This window comes from Culex quinquefasciatus, chromosome 1 (genome assembly GCF_015732765.1).
Source record: "Culex quinquefasciatus strain JHB chromosome 1, VPISU_Cqui_1.0_pri_paternal, whole genome shotgun sequence".
NCBI lineage: Eukaryota > Metazoa > Arthropoda > Insecta > Diptera > Culicidae > Culex > Culex quinquefasciatus.
Window position 1 is genome coordinate 68,839,090 of NC_051861.1, and position 17,259 is coordinate 68,856,348.

A 17,259-nucleotide genomic window follows, 5' to 3' on the forward strand; every position below is an offset into this window, starting at 1 on the left:
ATTCAATAAAAACTTAACTGAATTTTTAAAAAAATACTAAATGTACCTTTTACAAAATTTAACTGAATTTGCCTCAATTTAACAAAAAATAGCTGAATTCACCTAAAATGTTTAACTAAATTTAACCAAATTTAACTAAATTTAACCAAATTTAACTAAATTTTACAAAACGTTACTAAATTTAAAAAAAATCAACTGAATATTACAAAATTTATCTGATTTTTTTTTAAATTCAACTGAATTTAACCTAATTTAACTAAGTTTTACCGAAGTCAACCTTATTTAACTTAAATTAACTTAATGAACTTCATTTTACTAAATTTAACTTGATTTAAGTTAATTAAACTCAATTTAACTTAATTAAATTTATTTTAACTGAATTCAACATAAAATAAATTAATATAACTAAATTTAACATAATTTAACTGTAACAAAAATTAATCAAATGTTAAAAAATTGAACAGAAAATAACTACATTCATCTATTTTTCTCTAAATATAACTAAATTTAACCAAATTTAACATAGTTTACGTAATTTATCTTAGTTTAGCTTACTTTAACAACATTTTATAAAATTTTACTCAACATGGCAAACATTTCCTAAATTCTACTTGATTTAACTAAAGCTAACTACATTTTAATAAAGTTTATTAAATTTTACTAAATTCAGCTTAATAAAACGATTTTTTTATTAATTTAACAAAATTTAACCTTTATTTAACTATTTTTAATCAAAATTTATTCACTTAATTTTATTTTAATAAATTTACTTGAATTTTAATAAATGTAACTAAATTTAATTAAACTTTGATAAATTCAACTAAATAAAACATTTTTTTTTATAAATTTATCTAACTTTCACTATTTCTTTTCTTTACTTAACATAATTTGATTAACTTAATTTAATATATCTTATTTTAAATATGTTTTACTAAATAAAAAGAAACTTAAATAAATTTTACTAAATAAAACATTTTTTTCTATATATTTTGTAATAAATCAATCAAATGTAACTAAATTTAATGAATGTAATTAACATAATTTAATTCAACTAAGTTTATTTTAATACATTTTACAAAATTTATCTAAATATAACTCAATTGAACAAAAATCAACTAAATTTAACTGAATTTACCTAAATTTAACTTAATAATACAAAAATAAACTGTATATAACTGAGTTAATAAATTATCACTAAATTTAACAATAGTTTTCTAAATCAAACAAAATTAAACTAAATTAAGCCCAATTCAACTACCTTTTACATTATTTTTAAACATTTAACTGGATAAAAATAAAATATCTTTGGATCTTCTATAACCTCCTGTTATTCTTAACATAAATTATCTTAACACAATTAAACTTATCTTAATTCAACTTAATATAACTCAATTTAACTAAATTTAACTCAATGTAACTAAATTTACCATAATTTATCTAAATTTAACTAAATGTAACTGTATTCGACTATATTTAACTAAATTTAACCAAATTTAATTGAATTCAGCTAACTTAACATAATTTTAACTGAATTTATCTTAATTCGATTTTTGTTTACTCAATTTATCTTAATTTCAATTAATTCAACGTAATTTGACGCAACTCAACTAAATTTGACTTATTTTAAATAAACATAACCAAATTGAATGAAATTGAACTAAATTTAGCTGATTTTACAATATTTAACTTAATTTTACAAAATTAATCTGCAAATATCTAAACTAAACAAAAAATAAGTAAATTCAACTAAAGTTTACTAAATTTAACTTCATTTCACGAAATTTAACAAAAAATAAACGAATTCAACTAAACTTTACTATTTTTAACCAAGTTTAACCAAATTTAACTAAATTTAACTTAGTTTAACTAAATTTAATTTAGTTTAACTAAATTTAGCTCAATATAACATAAATTATCTTAATTCAATTTAACTTATCTAAATTCAACATAATTGAACTCCATTTGACTTTATAAAACTTTTTTTTTTCTATATATTTTTTTAATAAATCAAACAAATGCAATCAAATGTAATGAAATGTAATTAATATAATTCAGTTCAACTAAGTTTATCTTAATTTAACTTATTTTTACAAAATTTATCTAAATATTACTCAATTGAACAAAAATCAACTAAATTTAACCTAATATACCTAAATTTAACTTATTATTACAAAAATTAACTGTATTTAACTGAGTTAACAAATTGCCACTAAATTTAACAACAGTTTTCTTAATCAAACAAAATTTAATTAAATTAATTCCAATTCTTTTTAAACATTTAACTGAATATGAAAAAAATATCTCTGGATCTTCTGTAAACTCCTGTTTTTTCTTGCTTGCTTTAACTTAATACATATTTTAATTAACTTAGTTTAAATTTAATCTAGCTTAATTAAACCTAATGTAACTAATTTTAATTAAATTGGGTCCTAAAATGAAGCATAGATTGGTAATATTTTTGTTTACAGCGATAAAGCTTATTTTTCTGAGTACAATGACCCTTTGTACGACCACAATGAGTTTAAAATGGATTTTTAAATAAATTTTGAAAAATTAACCTCGCGGTCCTTCTTGACAGAAAAGCTCCTACTTGACAGCTCGTTCCAAGAGGACCATAGTTGATCCATCGAAAAAATGTTGTCTTGTCAAAAAAAAACTTTGCATTAAAATTAAAAATAGTGATCAGAAATGGTTTTTAATCGTGTTTTTTACCGTTGTACATAAAAATTGACATAGGGCTTTAGTACCCAATTGAACTAACTGTAACCAAAATTAACAAAATTCTACTAAATTTTACTGAATTTAAATTAATTTAACTAAATTTTAACGAATTGAACTGCATTTGTCTTAAGTGAACTTAATTAAACTTCGTTTAATATAATTTAACTTAATTTAACAAAGTTCAACTTAATTTAACTTAATTTTGCTTAATTTAGATAAATTTAACTTAAGTTAACTTAATTTAACTAAATTTTACTTTATTATACATAACAAATTTCATTTTAACTCAATTCATCTTTAAAATTAATATAACTGAATTTAACACAATTTAACTAACTGTAATAAAAATTTACTTAATTTTACAAAATTTCACTGAATTTAACAGGAAATATCCAAATTCAGCTTATAGTTTTTATAGATATAACTAAATTTAATCTAATTTAACTTAATTTATTTATAATTAACCTGATTTTACTTAAAACTTTATTAAGTTAAAATACACTAAATCAAACTTGGTTTAACTTAATTTTAATTTCATATAAATTTACCGTAATTGATTTTTTTTAAACTCTTTATTATAGAGTTTTTCAGTCGGAGGCTGGTTCAACTCTTTCCGTAATTTAACTTAGTTTAGCTTAATTTATCTTAATTTATCTAAATTCTAAAAAAAATAACTAAATTTAACTCAATATAACAAAAAAAAAAATACTAAATTCAACTACAACAACAAATTTTCAAAATTATACTAAAATTTGCAAAATTTTGATAAATTTTGCTAAATTTAACTAGATAAAACTATTTTTTAAATATATTTAATTAAATTCCGGCAAGTTATATATTTAATTAAATTCCGGCAAGTTTTTCAAAAAATAACCAAATTTAACTAAATTTAGCTCAATTTAATATAAATTATCTTAATTCAAATAAACTTATCTAAATTCAGCTTTATTTAACTCAATTTAACTGAACTTCAATTATTTAAAGCAACTAAATTCAACTTAATTTAACCAAATTTATTTAAATTTAACTAACTTAACTTAATATTAATTGAATTTATATTAATTCGACGTTAGTTTATTAAGTTTAACTAAAATTCAACTGAATTATCCCAATTTTATAAAAAATAATATTATTCAACTAAACTTAACTAAATTTTACTTATTTTAAATAAATTTAACCAAATTTAATAATATTAAACAAAATTTACCTAGTATTAACTGAATTTTACAAAATTAATCTGAAAATATCTAAACTTAACAAAAAGTATGTAAATTCAACTAAATTTTACTAAATTTTACTTAATTTCACGAAATTTAACAAAAAATAATTGAATTCAACTAAGCTTTGCTGTATTTAACCAAGTTTTAACAAAATTAACCAAATTTAACGAAATTTGACTAAATTTACCTAAATTTAACTTAATTTAGCCAAATTTAGCTCAATTTAACATAAACTATAATTCAAATCAATTTATCTAAATTCAACTTAATGTAAGTCAATTAAACTAAATTTAACTAAACTTCAATTATTTGATACAACTAAATTTAACTTAATTTATCTAAATTCAACTAAATATAATTGTATTCAACTTTATTTAACAAAATTTAACCAAATTTAATCAAATTCAACTAACTTAACTTTAATTTAATTTGACTTAGTTAAAATCAATTTAAGTTGATTTAAATAAAATTTAACTGAATTAAACCCAATTTAATACAATATAGCTTTATTCAACTAAATTTGACTCATTTTAAATAAACTTAACCAAATTTAATCGAATTAAACTAAATTTACTTAGTATTTACCTGATTTTACAAAATTTAACTGAATTTTTTAAAAATTAATCTGAGAATATCTAAACAAACCAATAAATAAGTCAGTTCAACTAAAGATTACTAAATTTTACTTCATTTCACCAAATTTAGCAAAAAAATAACTAAATTCAACTAAACTTTACTATATTTAACCAAGTTTAACCAAAATTAACCAAATTTAACTAAATTTGACTAAATTTACCTAAATTTAACTTAATTTAACTAAATTTAGCTCAATTTCACATAAATTATCTTAATTCAATTAAACTTATCTAAATTCAACTAAATTTAATTCAATTTAACTAAATTTAACTCGATTTAACTCAATTTAACTCAATTTAACTAAAATTAACTCAATTTAACTAAATTTAACTAAACTTTAATTATTTGATACAACTATGTTTAACTAAATTTAACTTAATTTATCTAAATTTAACTAAATGAAACTGAAACCAAATTTAATTCAATTTAACTAACTTAACTTAATTTTAACTGAATTTATCTTAATCCGACATTAGTTGACTCAATTTAACTTAATTTCAATTAATTCAACGTACTTTAACTTAGTTGAATTAAATTTAACTTGATTTAACTAAAATTTAACTGAATTAAATTCGATTTAATAAACAAAAACTTTAGTCAACTAAACTCAACTAAATTTGACTTATTTTAAATAAACTCAACCAAATTTAACCAAATGAAACTAAACATAACTTAATTGAATCAAATTTAACTAAATTTAACTGATTTCAACTTAGTTTATCTTAATTTTATCAAATTTATTTATACCTCATTTTGTAAACTTATTTTAGCAAAATTAGCCATTAGAACCAATAAGACCTATTCAAAGTCCTACTAACCCAACTTATATTTATCTGAGCTAGTTATTATTAGGTTAAGTTTGTATTGTTGATGTAAGATTTAATTGAATAAAATTTTTAATCTGTTTTGTTTTTTTGTCACCCTAATTATATTGATCACCCTAACCGCCCTAAACTGAAACCGGAAATAATAAAGAAGAATAAGAACCCCCAAAATGCGCCCCGTTCCGCCACCCCTTTTTTTGCCCGTCATCGTGGTCAAAACGGGCCTAAAATCGTGCCTCAGACGGGCGTAATGCATCGGCCAAAATGCGTAACGCCCGCCTAAATGTTGCATTCTGGCACGAAATGGGCCACAACGAGGGGAAAAAGCGTGCTGAAAATCGGGCCCGCTTTCAGGCAAAACGTCCCCGCTTTTTGGCCGTTTTCCGCCCATTTTTCTATGTGGGCGTCTCTTTCCCGTTCATGTGCTTCTAAACGAAGGAACTCAATTTTGACAAGTAACTCAAGCGCTGCACAGAGTGACGACGCTTCTCTCTCATCAGGTTCTCTACTCTTACTTAACCCTCTACAACCCAACCCCGCCTTTAGACGGGCTTCGATTTAAAACGTTACTTAATCCACCTTTAGGTGGTTGGTGCCTTCCTCACATTCATAAAGTAAAGACACTACACATCCTCAAAAAGTGTATAAATAACACTTATTTTTAACAAAATATCTGAGATCCGGCCTCAAAAAGTGTATCAAAAACACTAAAGTACTTATAACTTTTGATAGGGTTGTCAGATCTTCAATCTTTTGGGCTTGTTGGAAAGGTCTTTTGATTACCTATTCAACGATGGGTCGCATGATAGATCCGGACAACTTTTTCATCAAAATATTTGAGATCCGGCTTCAAAAAAGTCTATAAATAACACTTAAGTGCTCATAACTTTTGATGGGGTTGTCAGATCTTCAATTTTTTAACGCGTTGGAAAGGTCTTTCAAATACCTTTCTAATAATATGTAGCGTGATGGGTTTTCTTACAAAAACCACCCTTTTTACAATCTTCCGAAGTTTAGCTAAAATCGTTTTTTTAGCATAACTTTTGAAGTATTTTTCTAAACTTCATAATATTAACTAGGGTCTTGTGGGACCCCAAGACGGATCGAATGAGACCAAAACGGTCCAGATCGGTTCAGCCAGTCCGGAGATAATCGAGTGCATATTTTTCGGTGCACGGACTCACATCCAGACACACGCACAGACATTTGGTCAGAATTTGATTCTGAGTCGATAGGTATACGTGAAGGTGGGTCTACGAGGTCGAATAAAGAAGTTCATTTTTCGAGTGATTTTATAGCCTTTCCTCATTGAGGTGAGGAAGGCAAAAATCGCCAAAATCAAATTTTCAACCAATTTTGATCTTAAAAAGCATTGGAAAGAAGAACTCTTAAAATTTCAGAAAATTTATTGGTTGGAAGTTTCACTTGTTTTATGTGACTTTGCCAATGTTTTTAAAAACTTCATTTTTAGAGGTCAACTTTAGCAGTGTATTTTTACTAACATTTCTTATATTTTAAGTAAAAAAATATGCAGTAATTTTTCTAGTGTCCCAGACTATGCCTCTACGCAATTATTTTCAATTTAAATGATAATGGTGCCACTTTATAGCATAACATGTGAAAAACATGCAAAAAATTGAAAAAGTTACTGTAAAAACATTAAAAAAATTAGATATGCCAAATGTAATGATAGGAGGTGGTAGAGTAGGCCAAATACTACCAAAACCAAACATAAACTAAGCAAGATAAATGCAGATTAAAATACTAAAAATTAAACAACAAAAACAAAACAAGAGAAGTAAAGTTTTGCGTAGAACAAAAGCTGCTCAAAATGACCTCCTGAACACAAGAAAAATAAAATTTCGAAAAAAAAATTTGGGCAGTAGAGGGTTACACGCAAAACGGACATTAGGTATAAATTCCTAATTTTTAGGTATAATCGAACCTGACTGCAATAAGGTATTTTATTACTAATCGGCTATTAGTAATAAAATTACTAATAGCGTTTTAGTACGAGAATTCCTATATTTTAGGTATAATTGTAGAACCAAAATACCTTAATTTTAGGTATTTTCTGGAAAAGTGAGGGAACCAAAATTACTAAAATTTAGGTATAATCCAAGATGCCGGACCATTATTATTCCTAATTTTTAGGAATAAATACCTAAATTTGAGGTATTTTCTGAAAAAGTGAGGGATCCAAAATTACTAATATTAAGGTATAATCCAAGATGGCGGACCATGATTATTCCTAATTTTTAGGAATAAATACCTAAAATTTAGGTTTTTTTTAGAAAAAGTGAGGGATCCAAAATTATTGATATTCAGGTATAATCCAAGATGGCGGACCATGATTATTCCTAATTTTTAGGAATAAATACCTAAATTTGAGTTTTTTTCAGAAAAAGTGAGGGATCCAAAATTACTAATATTTAGGTATAATCCAAGATGGCGGACCATGATTATTCCTAATTTTTAGGAATAAATACCTAAATTTGAGTGTTTTTCAGAAAAAGTGAGGGATCCAAAATTACTAATATTTAGGTATAATCCAAGATGGCGGACCATGATTATTCCTAACTTTTAGGAATAAATACCTAATTTTGAGATATTTTCAGAAAAAAGTGAGGGATCCAAAATTACTAACATTTAGGTATAATCCAAGATGGCGGACCATGATTATTCCTAATTTTTAGGAATAAATACCTAAAATTTAGGTTTTTTTCAGAAAAAGTGAGGGATCCAAAATTATTGATATTCAGGTATAATCCAAGATGGCGGACCATGATTATTCCTAATTTTTAGGAATAAATACCTAAATTTGAGTTTTTTTCAGAAAAAGTGAGGGATCCAAAATTACTAATATTTAGGTATAATCCAAGATGGCGGACCATGATTATTCCTAATTTTTAGGAATAAATACCTAAATTTGAGTTTTTTTCAGAAAAAGTGAGGGATCCAAAATTATTAATATTTAGGCATAATCCAAGATGGCGGACCATGATTATTCCTAACTTTTAGGAATAAATACCTAATTTTGAGATATTTTCAGAAAAAAGTGAGGGATCCAAAATTACTAACATTTAGGTATAATCCAAGATGGCGGACCATGATTATTCCTAATTTTTAGGAATAAATACCTAAATTTGAGGTAATTTGATAAAAAGTGAGGGATCCAAAATTACTAATATTTAGGTATAATCCAAGATGGCGGACCATGAATATTCCTTATTTCTTGGTATAAATACCTAAATTTGAGGTATTTTCAGGAAAAGTGAGGGATCTAAAATTACTGATATTCAGGTATAATTAAAGATGGCGGACCATGATTATTCCTAATTTTTAGGTATAAATACCTAAATTTGAGGTATTTTCTGGAAAAGTGAGGGATCCAAAATTACTGATAATCAGGTATAATCAAAGATGGCGGACCATGATAATTCCTTATTTCTAGGAATAAATACCTAAATTTGAGGTATTTTCTAGAAAAGTGAGGGATCGAAAATTACTTATACTTAAGAATAATCAAAGATCAAATTATGTATTATCCAAGAGATATGCAGGCAGAAGAAAACAATGGTTTATATGATATTTATATTTTTATTTACATCAAACACAACTATTTCATAGATGTTCTCACCTAAAAATAAATATTAAAATTTGAATTATAAATATATTTTTTTAATGTATCTATATTTTTAATATTAAATTTATCTATTTTTTATATTTTGGTTTTTTTATGTTTTAATTTTTGAAAAGTTAAATATTTTAGTATTTAAATATTTTAATATTTAAATATTTTAATATTTTAATATTTTAATATTTTAATATTTTAATATTTTAATATTTTAATATTTTAATATTTTAATATTTTAATATTTTAATATTTTAATATTTTAATATTTTAATATTTTAATATTTTAATATTTTAATATTTTAATATTTTAATATTTTAATATTTTAATATTTTAATATTTTAATATTTTAATATTTTAATATTTTAATATTTTAATATTTTAATATTTTAATATTTTAATATTTTAATATTTTACTATTTTTAATATTTTAATATTTTAATATTTTAATATTTTAATATTTTACTATTTTAATATTTTAATATTTTAATATTTTAATATTTTAATATTTTAATATTATAATATTTTAATATTTTGATATTTCAATATCTTAATTTTTAAATTAGGTATTTTCCAAGAAATATGTAGGCAGAAGAAAAAAAAAAGTTTAAATGATATTAATATTTTTATTTACCTAAAACACAACTTTTTCATAAATGTACTTACCTCAAATAAATATATAATGATTTGAATATTTTAACATTATAATTTTGTATAATATTATATAATATGTTAGTTCTTTAATATTTTGATATTTATTTATTTTAAATATCTTTTATTATTTTAATATTTTTACAACTTCAACATTTTAATCTTTAAATATTTGGAATTGTAGAATATAAGATTTTTTGGAGTTTTATAATGTTTGGAATTAAAGATTTTTAAAATTTTCTCTCTCTCTCCCCTCTCTTTCTACTTTCTCGCTCTGCCTGTTCCCTACTATCTCTCTCTTCCCTTCCTCTCAATTCAACTTTTTCTCTTCCTCTCCTACCCTCTCTCCCTTTCTTTCTCTCTCATATTTTCTCACCTCTCTCTTTCCCAATTTCTCTCTACTTCTCCTACTCTCTCTCCCTCTCCTACTATCTCTCTCCCTCTCCTACTATCTCTTCCTCTCCTACTATCTCTCCCTCTCCTACTCTCTCTCCATCTCCTACTCTCTCTCCAACTTAACATCTTATCTCTCTCTTTTTTCATCTTTGCCCGTCTCACTCCCTTTTTCTCTCTCTTACTTTCTATCTCTCTCTTCCTCTACCCTCACCCTATCTCTCTCCCACATTTTCTTTCCCTCTTCCCCTCCAGCCTTCTCTCACAAACTCCCCCTTTCTCTACCTTTCCCACTTTCTCTCTCCCTTTCCCATTTTCGCTCTCTTTCACTCCCTCTTCTCTCCCACTTTTTCTCTCCCTCTCCTCTTCTCTCTCCCACTTTCTCTTTCTTTCTCTCTTTCTCTTCCTCTACCCCCACCCTCTCACTTTCAGTCTCTCATACACACACACACACACACACACACACACACACACACACACACACACACGAGCGCACACACACACACAAACACTTCCACAAACGCACTTTCACAAACGCATACATACACACACCCGCAACGTCCAACCAAATCACAAAAAGATAAAAATTGGTTCGTCAAACTAAAACTCGATACAGTTTTTCATTCACACAATCGCCAGGCAAATATCCGTCCCGAGATCCGTCCTCCAGAGCACGAGAGGGAAGAGGCGGCTTTTTAATTTCGCCGGGAGTTAAAGGTTCCGTCCTCCTCCTCCTCCTCCTCTTACACAAGCACGCGAGCCACACTTCCTCTGACAAGGATGCTCCGGGTTCCGTTCTCCGTGCAGAACCGGAGAACCACTTTTCTTCCTGCACAAAACTTACCTTGCCAAAGGTCCTAAGTTTTCAGCAGCACTGCGGAACACCAACTCACAGCCACGAAATTATTTTATTTTGACTTGTCAAAACGTGAATCGCAATTTTAGAACTAAAAAAAATACTAAAATTTAGGAATTTTTAAGAATTACTTCAGTGTTCTAAAAAAATCCTAAATTTTAGGAAGAAAAAAATACTAATTTTTAGGTATAATTTGACAAGCTAGAACATAAGTTCAAAAAATACTAAAAATTAGGAATTTATACCTAATGTCCGTTTTGCGTGTAAGGATCTCTAACTAAGAACGTACCATTACTAAACTGCTGCGAATTCCTTCTGTGCCCTTTTCAAATAACAACGCTGATGTTTTCGCGCCATTTAGAGGTTGTTTATTTTTGTTGAGCGCGAAGTTTCTCCACTGATTTAGATTAGTCGCTTGTAAATCTCCGAGAAAGACGGAGTTCAATTGAAGAGAAATGGTAAGTTGGTCAAGTATTATAATATTCTACCTAGCCTAACATAGAACGTGGTTTAGGCTGCCGTGTTAGAATCTGCGAGTCCCATCAATGGAACCGAGAATGGAGAAAGTAACCAACAAAATGAAGATGAAATGCAATATCTGGAACTGACGCGCCGGATAATTGCAAAGGGAAACAAACGATTGGACCGTACCGGTGTTGGAACTCTTAGTATTTTTGGATCCCAAATGCGGTACAATTTGCGAAACAACACCTTACCCCTGCTCACCACTAAACGAGTATTCTTTCGTGGAGTAGCCGAAGAGCTTCTTTGGTTTATCAGAGGAAGGACCAACGCCAAGGACTTGCAGCAGAAAAACATACACATTTGGGATGGGAACAGTACAAGGGAATTTCTCGATTCGGCTGGATTTACGGACAGAGAAGAGGGTGAGTTGCGTTCATTCAAATAATCGCAATGATCGAAAAAAACAGCGCACGATTTTTCAAGAGGAATTTCATCGAAGCCAATAGTGTGTTCGTGTGTGTTTCAATTAAGCACTTCATTGAGCAGGAAATGTGTGTTTTGTTTAGCTTCACATTTCAAAACATTTTTGACATAAACAAGATGGTGAACAAAACATTGCGTTATCGGCTAACTTAAAGTGATGCTGTTCCGCACGATGCAGTTAACTGATTATTGACCTACACTCAAACTCGTTTATAGGTGACCTAGGTCCTGTGTACGGATTCCAATGGCGTCATTTCGGAGCAAAATATAAAACATGCGATGATGATTACACCGGCGAAGGGATCGACCAGCTTGCTGAAGTAATAAACCGCATAAAGACCAATCCCACCGATCGACGCATTATCATGAGCGCTTGGAACCCGGTGGACATTCCGCAAATGGCTCTACCACCATGCCACTGTTTAGCTCAGTTCTTCGTTTCCGACGGAGAATTGTCATGCCAACTTTACCAACGATCAGCGGACATGGGCCTGGGGGTACCGTTCAATATTGCCAGCTACGCACTGCTTACGCACATGATTGCCCACGTCACCGGACTTCAAGTAAGAATGCATAAGTACGATTTCTGAATCAAAACATTTACAATAATAATCTTATTTTCACAGCCTGGAGATTTTGTTCACACCACCGGAGATACTCACGTTTATCTAAACCACGTGGAACCACTCCAAGCACAGTTGATGCGCAAGCCCAAACCATTCCCCACGCTGCATTTCAAACGTGTAGTCCAGTCGATTGATGATTTCCAGTTCGAAGATTTTGATGTCCGCGGTTACGATCCATATCCAACAATTAAAATGCAAATGGCCGTTTAATGGTTTTATGAACATGTTTTAAATAAACAAAGGGTAGTGGTCATTTGATAAAAGCCAAAATTTATTATGTAGCACACACCGATGATATAAAAAGAAATCACATAAATTTCCAATCAATTTAAAATTTACGAATTCCCAAAAATGCAATGTTTTGGAATTTTTGTTTTTTTTTCTTAATAAAAATCTGAACAAAACAATAGGACTCCTCAATCTCTTTTCAACAATTATCAAACCAAATCGTTGATGGGCAAAAAAATAAATAAAACAGAATACAGATGTTCGCAATTTCGCAATTTTCAGTGTAAGAACGGGCCTTGACCGATCTTATGCACTAGGTTCCCGACGAACACGCACTGCCCTTACACCTAGATCTCACCCTTGCTCTGAGTCAGTACGACACGAGCAACACGCTAGAACACTTCTTTTCCGGTTACGCATTTTAACTCGGCCGGGGGTGGTACATTACGTAGGGTTTGATATAAGTATAAGGCTGGATTTTCATGGATTATGCAACGACATCGAGAGCACGAGCATCGAACCAACTCGATGCTCATGGCTTGCGTTACTTCATTTAGCTTGGACACAAACCCAAAATCGACTTTCCGGAATAAGGAACACTTGCATGCAAGTTAACGAAGGATGGAAAATGACATATTCAAACGTAAACAAAGCAGCATTGCGCGGCGGTCGGAATTCCAGCACAATTTTTGAAATAAGCTGATGTTGCTCAATAAATAATTTTCAAAAGGTCGTATGAGTAGACTAGCGTCCTATGGGTGATACATACTGGAATTACTAAAATGGCCATAACTCTGCGAAAACTCAACCACTTCTTTGTTAGTTGGACTCGTTAGAATGTCTATTTTCCAAAAATGACCCTCAGAATCAGGAAATAATCAGGTGGGCGGAGATATTCCGGTGAGACACTGGGTAAACAGGGTCAAACATTGTCATTTTTGGGTCTCACACAATTTTGTTAACAGAAATCGTGGTAAAAATACAATTTTTCATGTTACGATCTTGGTTCTACCCACAGAAAGTGCTGACCATGGATTTTGAACCACCGGGGATGTTCCGGATTGGGCGGACATGTTCCCTACCCTGGCGGAACCGGTCAAGGGACGGTCAAAAATAAAACTATTTCTATCATGGCAATATGGGTGTCAAAGTTCATCATTTTCAAAATCGAGCTCATCAATGATCCCCAAAATCACTTTTGGACTGATCTGGCCACTTTGGGACCGGTTCCCGGTACTCCAGTGAAACCCGGAATATGACAAGTTACGGAATTTGCAAAATATAGCTCATCTATGATCCCCAAAACCAAGAAATTTAAGAAATTTAAGAAATTTAAGAAATTTAAGAAATTTAAGAAATTTGAGAAATTTAAGAAATTTAAGAAATTAAGAAATTTTAGAAATTTTAGAAATTTTAGAAATTTTAGAAATTTTAGAAATTTAAGAAATTTACGAAATTTACGAAATTTACGAAATTGAAGAAATTTAAGAAATTTAAGAAATTTAAGAAATTTAAGAAATTTAAGAAATTTAAGAAATTTAAGGAATTTAAGAAATTAAAGAAATTTAAGAAATTTAAGAAATTTAAGAAATTTAAGAAATTTAAGAAATTTAAGAAATTTAAGAAATTTAAGAAATTTAAGAAATTTGAGAAATTTAAGAAATTTAAGAAATTTAAGAAATTTAAGAAATTTAAGAAATTTAAGAAATTTAAGAAATTTAAGAAATTTAAGAAATTTAAGAAATTTAAGAAATTTAAGAAATTTAAGAAATTTAAGAAATTTAAGAAATTTAAGAAATTTAAGAAATTTAAGAAATTTAAGAAATTTAAGAAATTTAAGAAATTTAAGAAATTTGAGAAATTTAAGAAATTTAAGAAATTTAGAAATTTAAGAAATTTAAGAAATTTAAGAAATTTAAGAAATTTAAGAAATTTAAGAAATTTAAGAAATTTAAGAAATTTAAGAGATTTAAGAAATTTAAGAAATTTAAGAAATTTTACAAATTTTACAAATTTTAGAAATTTTAAAAATTTTAGAAATTTTTGGAAATTTAAGAAATTTAAGAAATTTTCGAAATTTAAGAAATTTAAGAAATTTGAGAAATTTAAGAAATTTGAAATTTAAGAAATTTATGAAAATTAAATTTTATAAATTTTATAAATTTTATAAATTTTATAAATTTTATAAATTTTATAAATTTTAAAAATTTTATAAATTTTATAAATTTTATAAATTTTATAAATTTCATAAATTTTATAAATTTCATAAATTTTATAAATTTAATAAATTTTATAAACTTTATAAATTTTATAAGTTTTATAAATTTTATAATTTTATTTATTTTTAAAATTTATAAACCTTGAAAAAAATATAAATTTAATAAATTTGTTATAATTTCATGAATTTTATAAATTTAATAAATTTTGTTTGCATTTTTAATTTTATATATTTAGATAGATTAAATAGATTAAATTAAAAAAAATGAAGTATTAGATATTGAAGAAACAATAAAATTTAATTTTATATTTGCTTTTAAAAATATAAACTTTTTTTTATAAATAAGAATTTAGTGTAGTAAAAATGTGATATTTGCATTTTAGAATCTATTTTTGAAGCCAACGGAGTCAAGTTTCGATGCGACTTTGATTCCGGCTTCTGAAAATTCCAAAACCGGCTTCCCGCTCAACTCCACTAGCTCCTCCTTCGCACACTTTCGGATGTTTTGTAAAGCGTTAAATTATTGAATTTATGCTCTTTGTTAATCCATTTTGATTTATTCCTCAATATTTTGAATAAGTTGAAACGTTTTAAAATTGGCAAAAAAAAGTTTTATTTTTGACTGACCCACCAACTTGATCCGTTCTCAAGGCCTACTTTTCCGTTTTCATCGCCATGATTTCATCTTCTTTCTTTAGCTGCCGTCCTTTTCCTCAGCAACGGGCAGGCCACCCCACCTCCAATGGACTTCGAATTATTCCCCTGGAACTCGCCGATTCGTTCGACGTTTCCATTGACCACCTTCAACTTACTTCGGAACGTCACTATAACCTGGTATTATGGAGCGTTGCACAGGATCTCCTTCACTGCATGAGTCCCTTCTCATTCCTATTCCCTTCAGCATCGTAAACAAGTCCAACCCGAACGTTGCTTCATCGCAAAAGTAGTGAACGCATGTCGTTCCCGCACCACCTGGTTATTTCTCGCCAGCGATCTGGGCGACAGTGCGGGCGCGATCATCATGGTATTATTGTTCACTCTGGAGCTGCTCATCACGGCCAGAAGCTGACAGCCTTTGCCTTTCCGGTTACGTTTGAATCTTTCTTCTTGCCGGAAAAGCACGAACATCGATCGAATCCTTCTTGGAGCCGCCTGCCCTCTAGCCAAAAGGTCTTCCAGCTCCAACATTGCATGGCTCGGGTTAAATCTGCAATATCATGAAGCAATATTTGATTAAAACTGATTGCGATTAGCCTGTGAAGTTGTGTATGCTTACCTTTTTCAAAATTTGCGCACCAAACCGCCTTTTTTTATTTTACTAAGACGACTGCGACCAACCGAAAACAAAATCAGCTGTTTTTATTTGACAACACAGATTTATGACAGATCGTCAAGTTTCGTCAAGTTTCATTCCCATCTCGTTCGCAGCATTACAAAGCGTTAGTATGGGTTTGTGTCCAGGGTGCCGCTGTGATATGAAAAAGCACTGGACGAGCATCGAGTTTCAATGCACTGACATTTTAGCAAAGCATGCCCCATAGAAATTTGAGCCGACGTTCTCAACGATTTAGTCGGTTTTAGTCTGTTGAATCTACCGACTAAATCTACCGACTAATCGGTCGTTTGTTTCACCGACTCTTATGGGAGCTTAACACAGGGATCGACCGACTAATCGGTTGACCAAATCGGCCGACTGCAACCGACGAAATCGCTTGATTAATCGATGCATTTAAACGGCGTTGTGGATGAATCCGGCCAGCCGGATCAACCGGAATGAGCCTACTGCCAAGTTCACATGCGGCTCTTCCAATACATATTTACACAATGTGTAGCCCCCCCGGAAGTTTTTGCAATAAATCTAAAAAACTAACCTCAAATCTCTTCGCTCCCTCGAACAAAGATTGATGTTCCGGCAATCCGGAAAGCTGTAGCAGGAACCAGTGGTGTCATCATAAGCTATTTGGCCGCATGGGCCATCTTCCGGATCATGATGAAAACCTTTGTAACCTGGCTTTGTATTGAAACACCTACAAAATTATGAAAATTTTTAAAATAAACAGCAATCTTTCATGATTACTATAAACTCCACTTACTGCTTAAACTAGAGCAATAAATGTTCTACTTTATATAAAACATACCCAAAAAAACTGCTCTCTTAATAAAATAATATAAAAAACAAGTTGCCACCAAAATTTTCTCTAAGTCCACTTTGTAAACAATACGAAAACCGATTTAATCAGTCTAGTTGTAGGCCGATTCTGTAGGGACCGATTTAGTCTATCATTTCGTCGGTTTTGAGAACT

The 17,259-nt window shown here is 28.8% G+C and overlaps 1 protein-coding gene and 1 long non-coding RNA gene across 3 annotated transcripts; one reads left to right on the forward strand and one right to left on the reverse strand.

The window, feature by feature from the left end:
• The first annotated feature begins 11,232 nt into the window (after window positions 1–11,232).
• On the forward strand, window positions 11,233–12,784 carry LOC6043999 (thymidylate synthase). Of its 2 annotated transcripts, none has more exons than XM_001861542.2 (4): window positions 11,233–11,394; window positions 11,451–11,823; window positions 12,101–12,447; window positions 12,511–12,784. In XM_001861542.2, exons 1-4 carry the CDS (start codon window positions 11,392–11,394, stop codon window positions 12,718–12,720), a joined length of 933 nt encoding a protein of 310 aa, XP_001861577.1. In that variant the 5' UTR covers window positions 11,233–11,391; the 3' UTR covers window positions 12,721–12,784. The 2 variants fall into 2 exon arrangements, with proteins under 2 accessions (XP_001861577.1, XP_038116321.1); XM_038260393.1 differs by having other exon boundaries at window positions 11,250–11,394; window positions 11,439–11,823.
• Window positions 12,785–15,549: 2,765 nt separating this feature from the next.
• Window positions 15,550–16,406, reverse strand: LOC6034298. The gene is made up of 2 exons (XR_005278277.1): window positions 16,233–16,406; window positions 15,550–16,163 (listed from the first exon to the last, which is right to left on the reverse strand). It is a non-coding gene; the product is annotated as an uncharacterized LOC6034298 (long non-coding RNA).
• Between the last annotated feature and the right edge of the window lie 853 nt (window positions 16,407–17,259).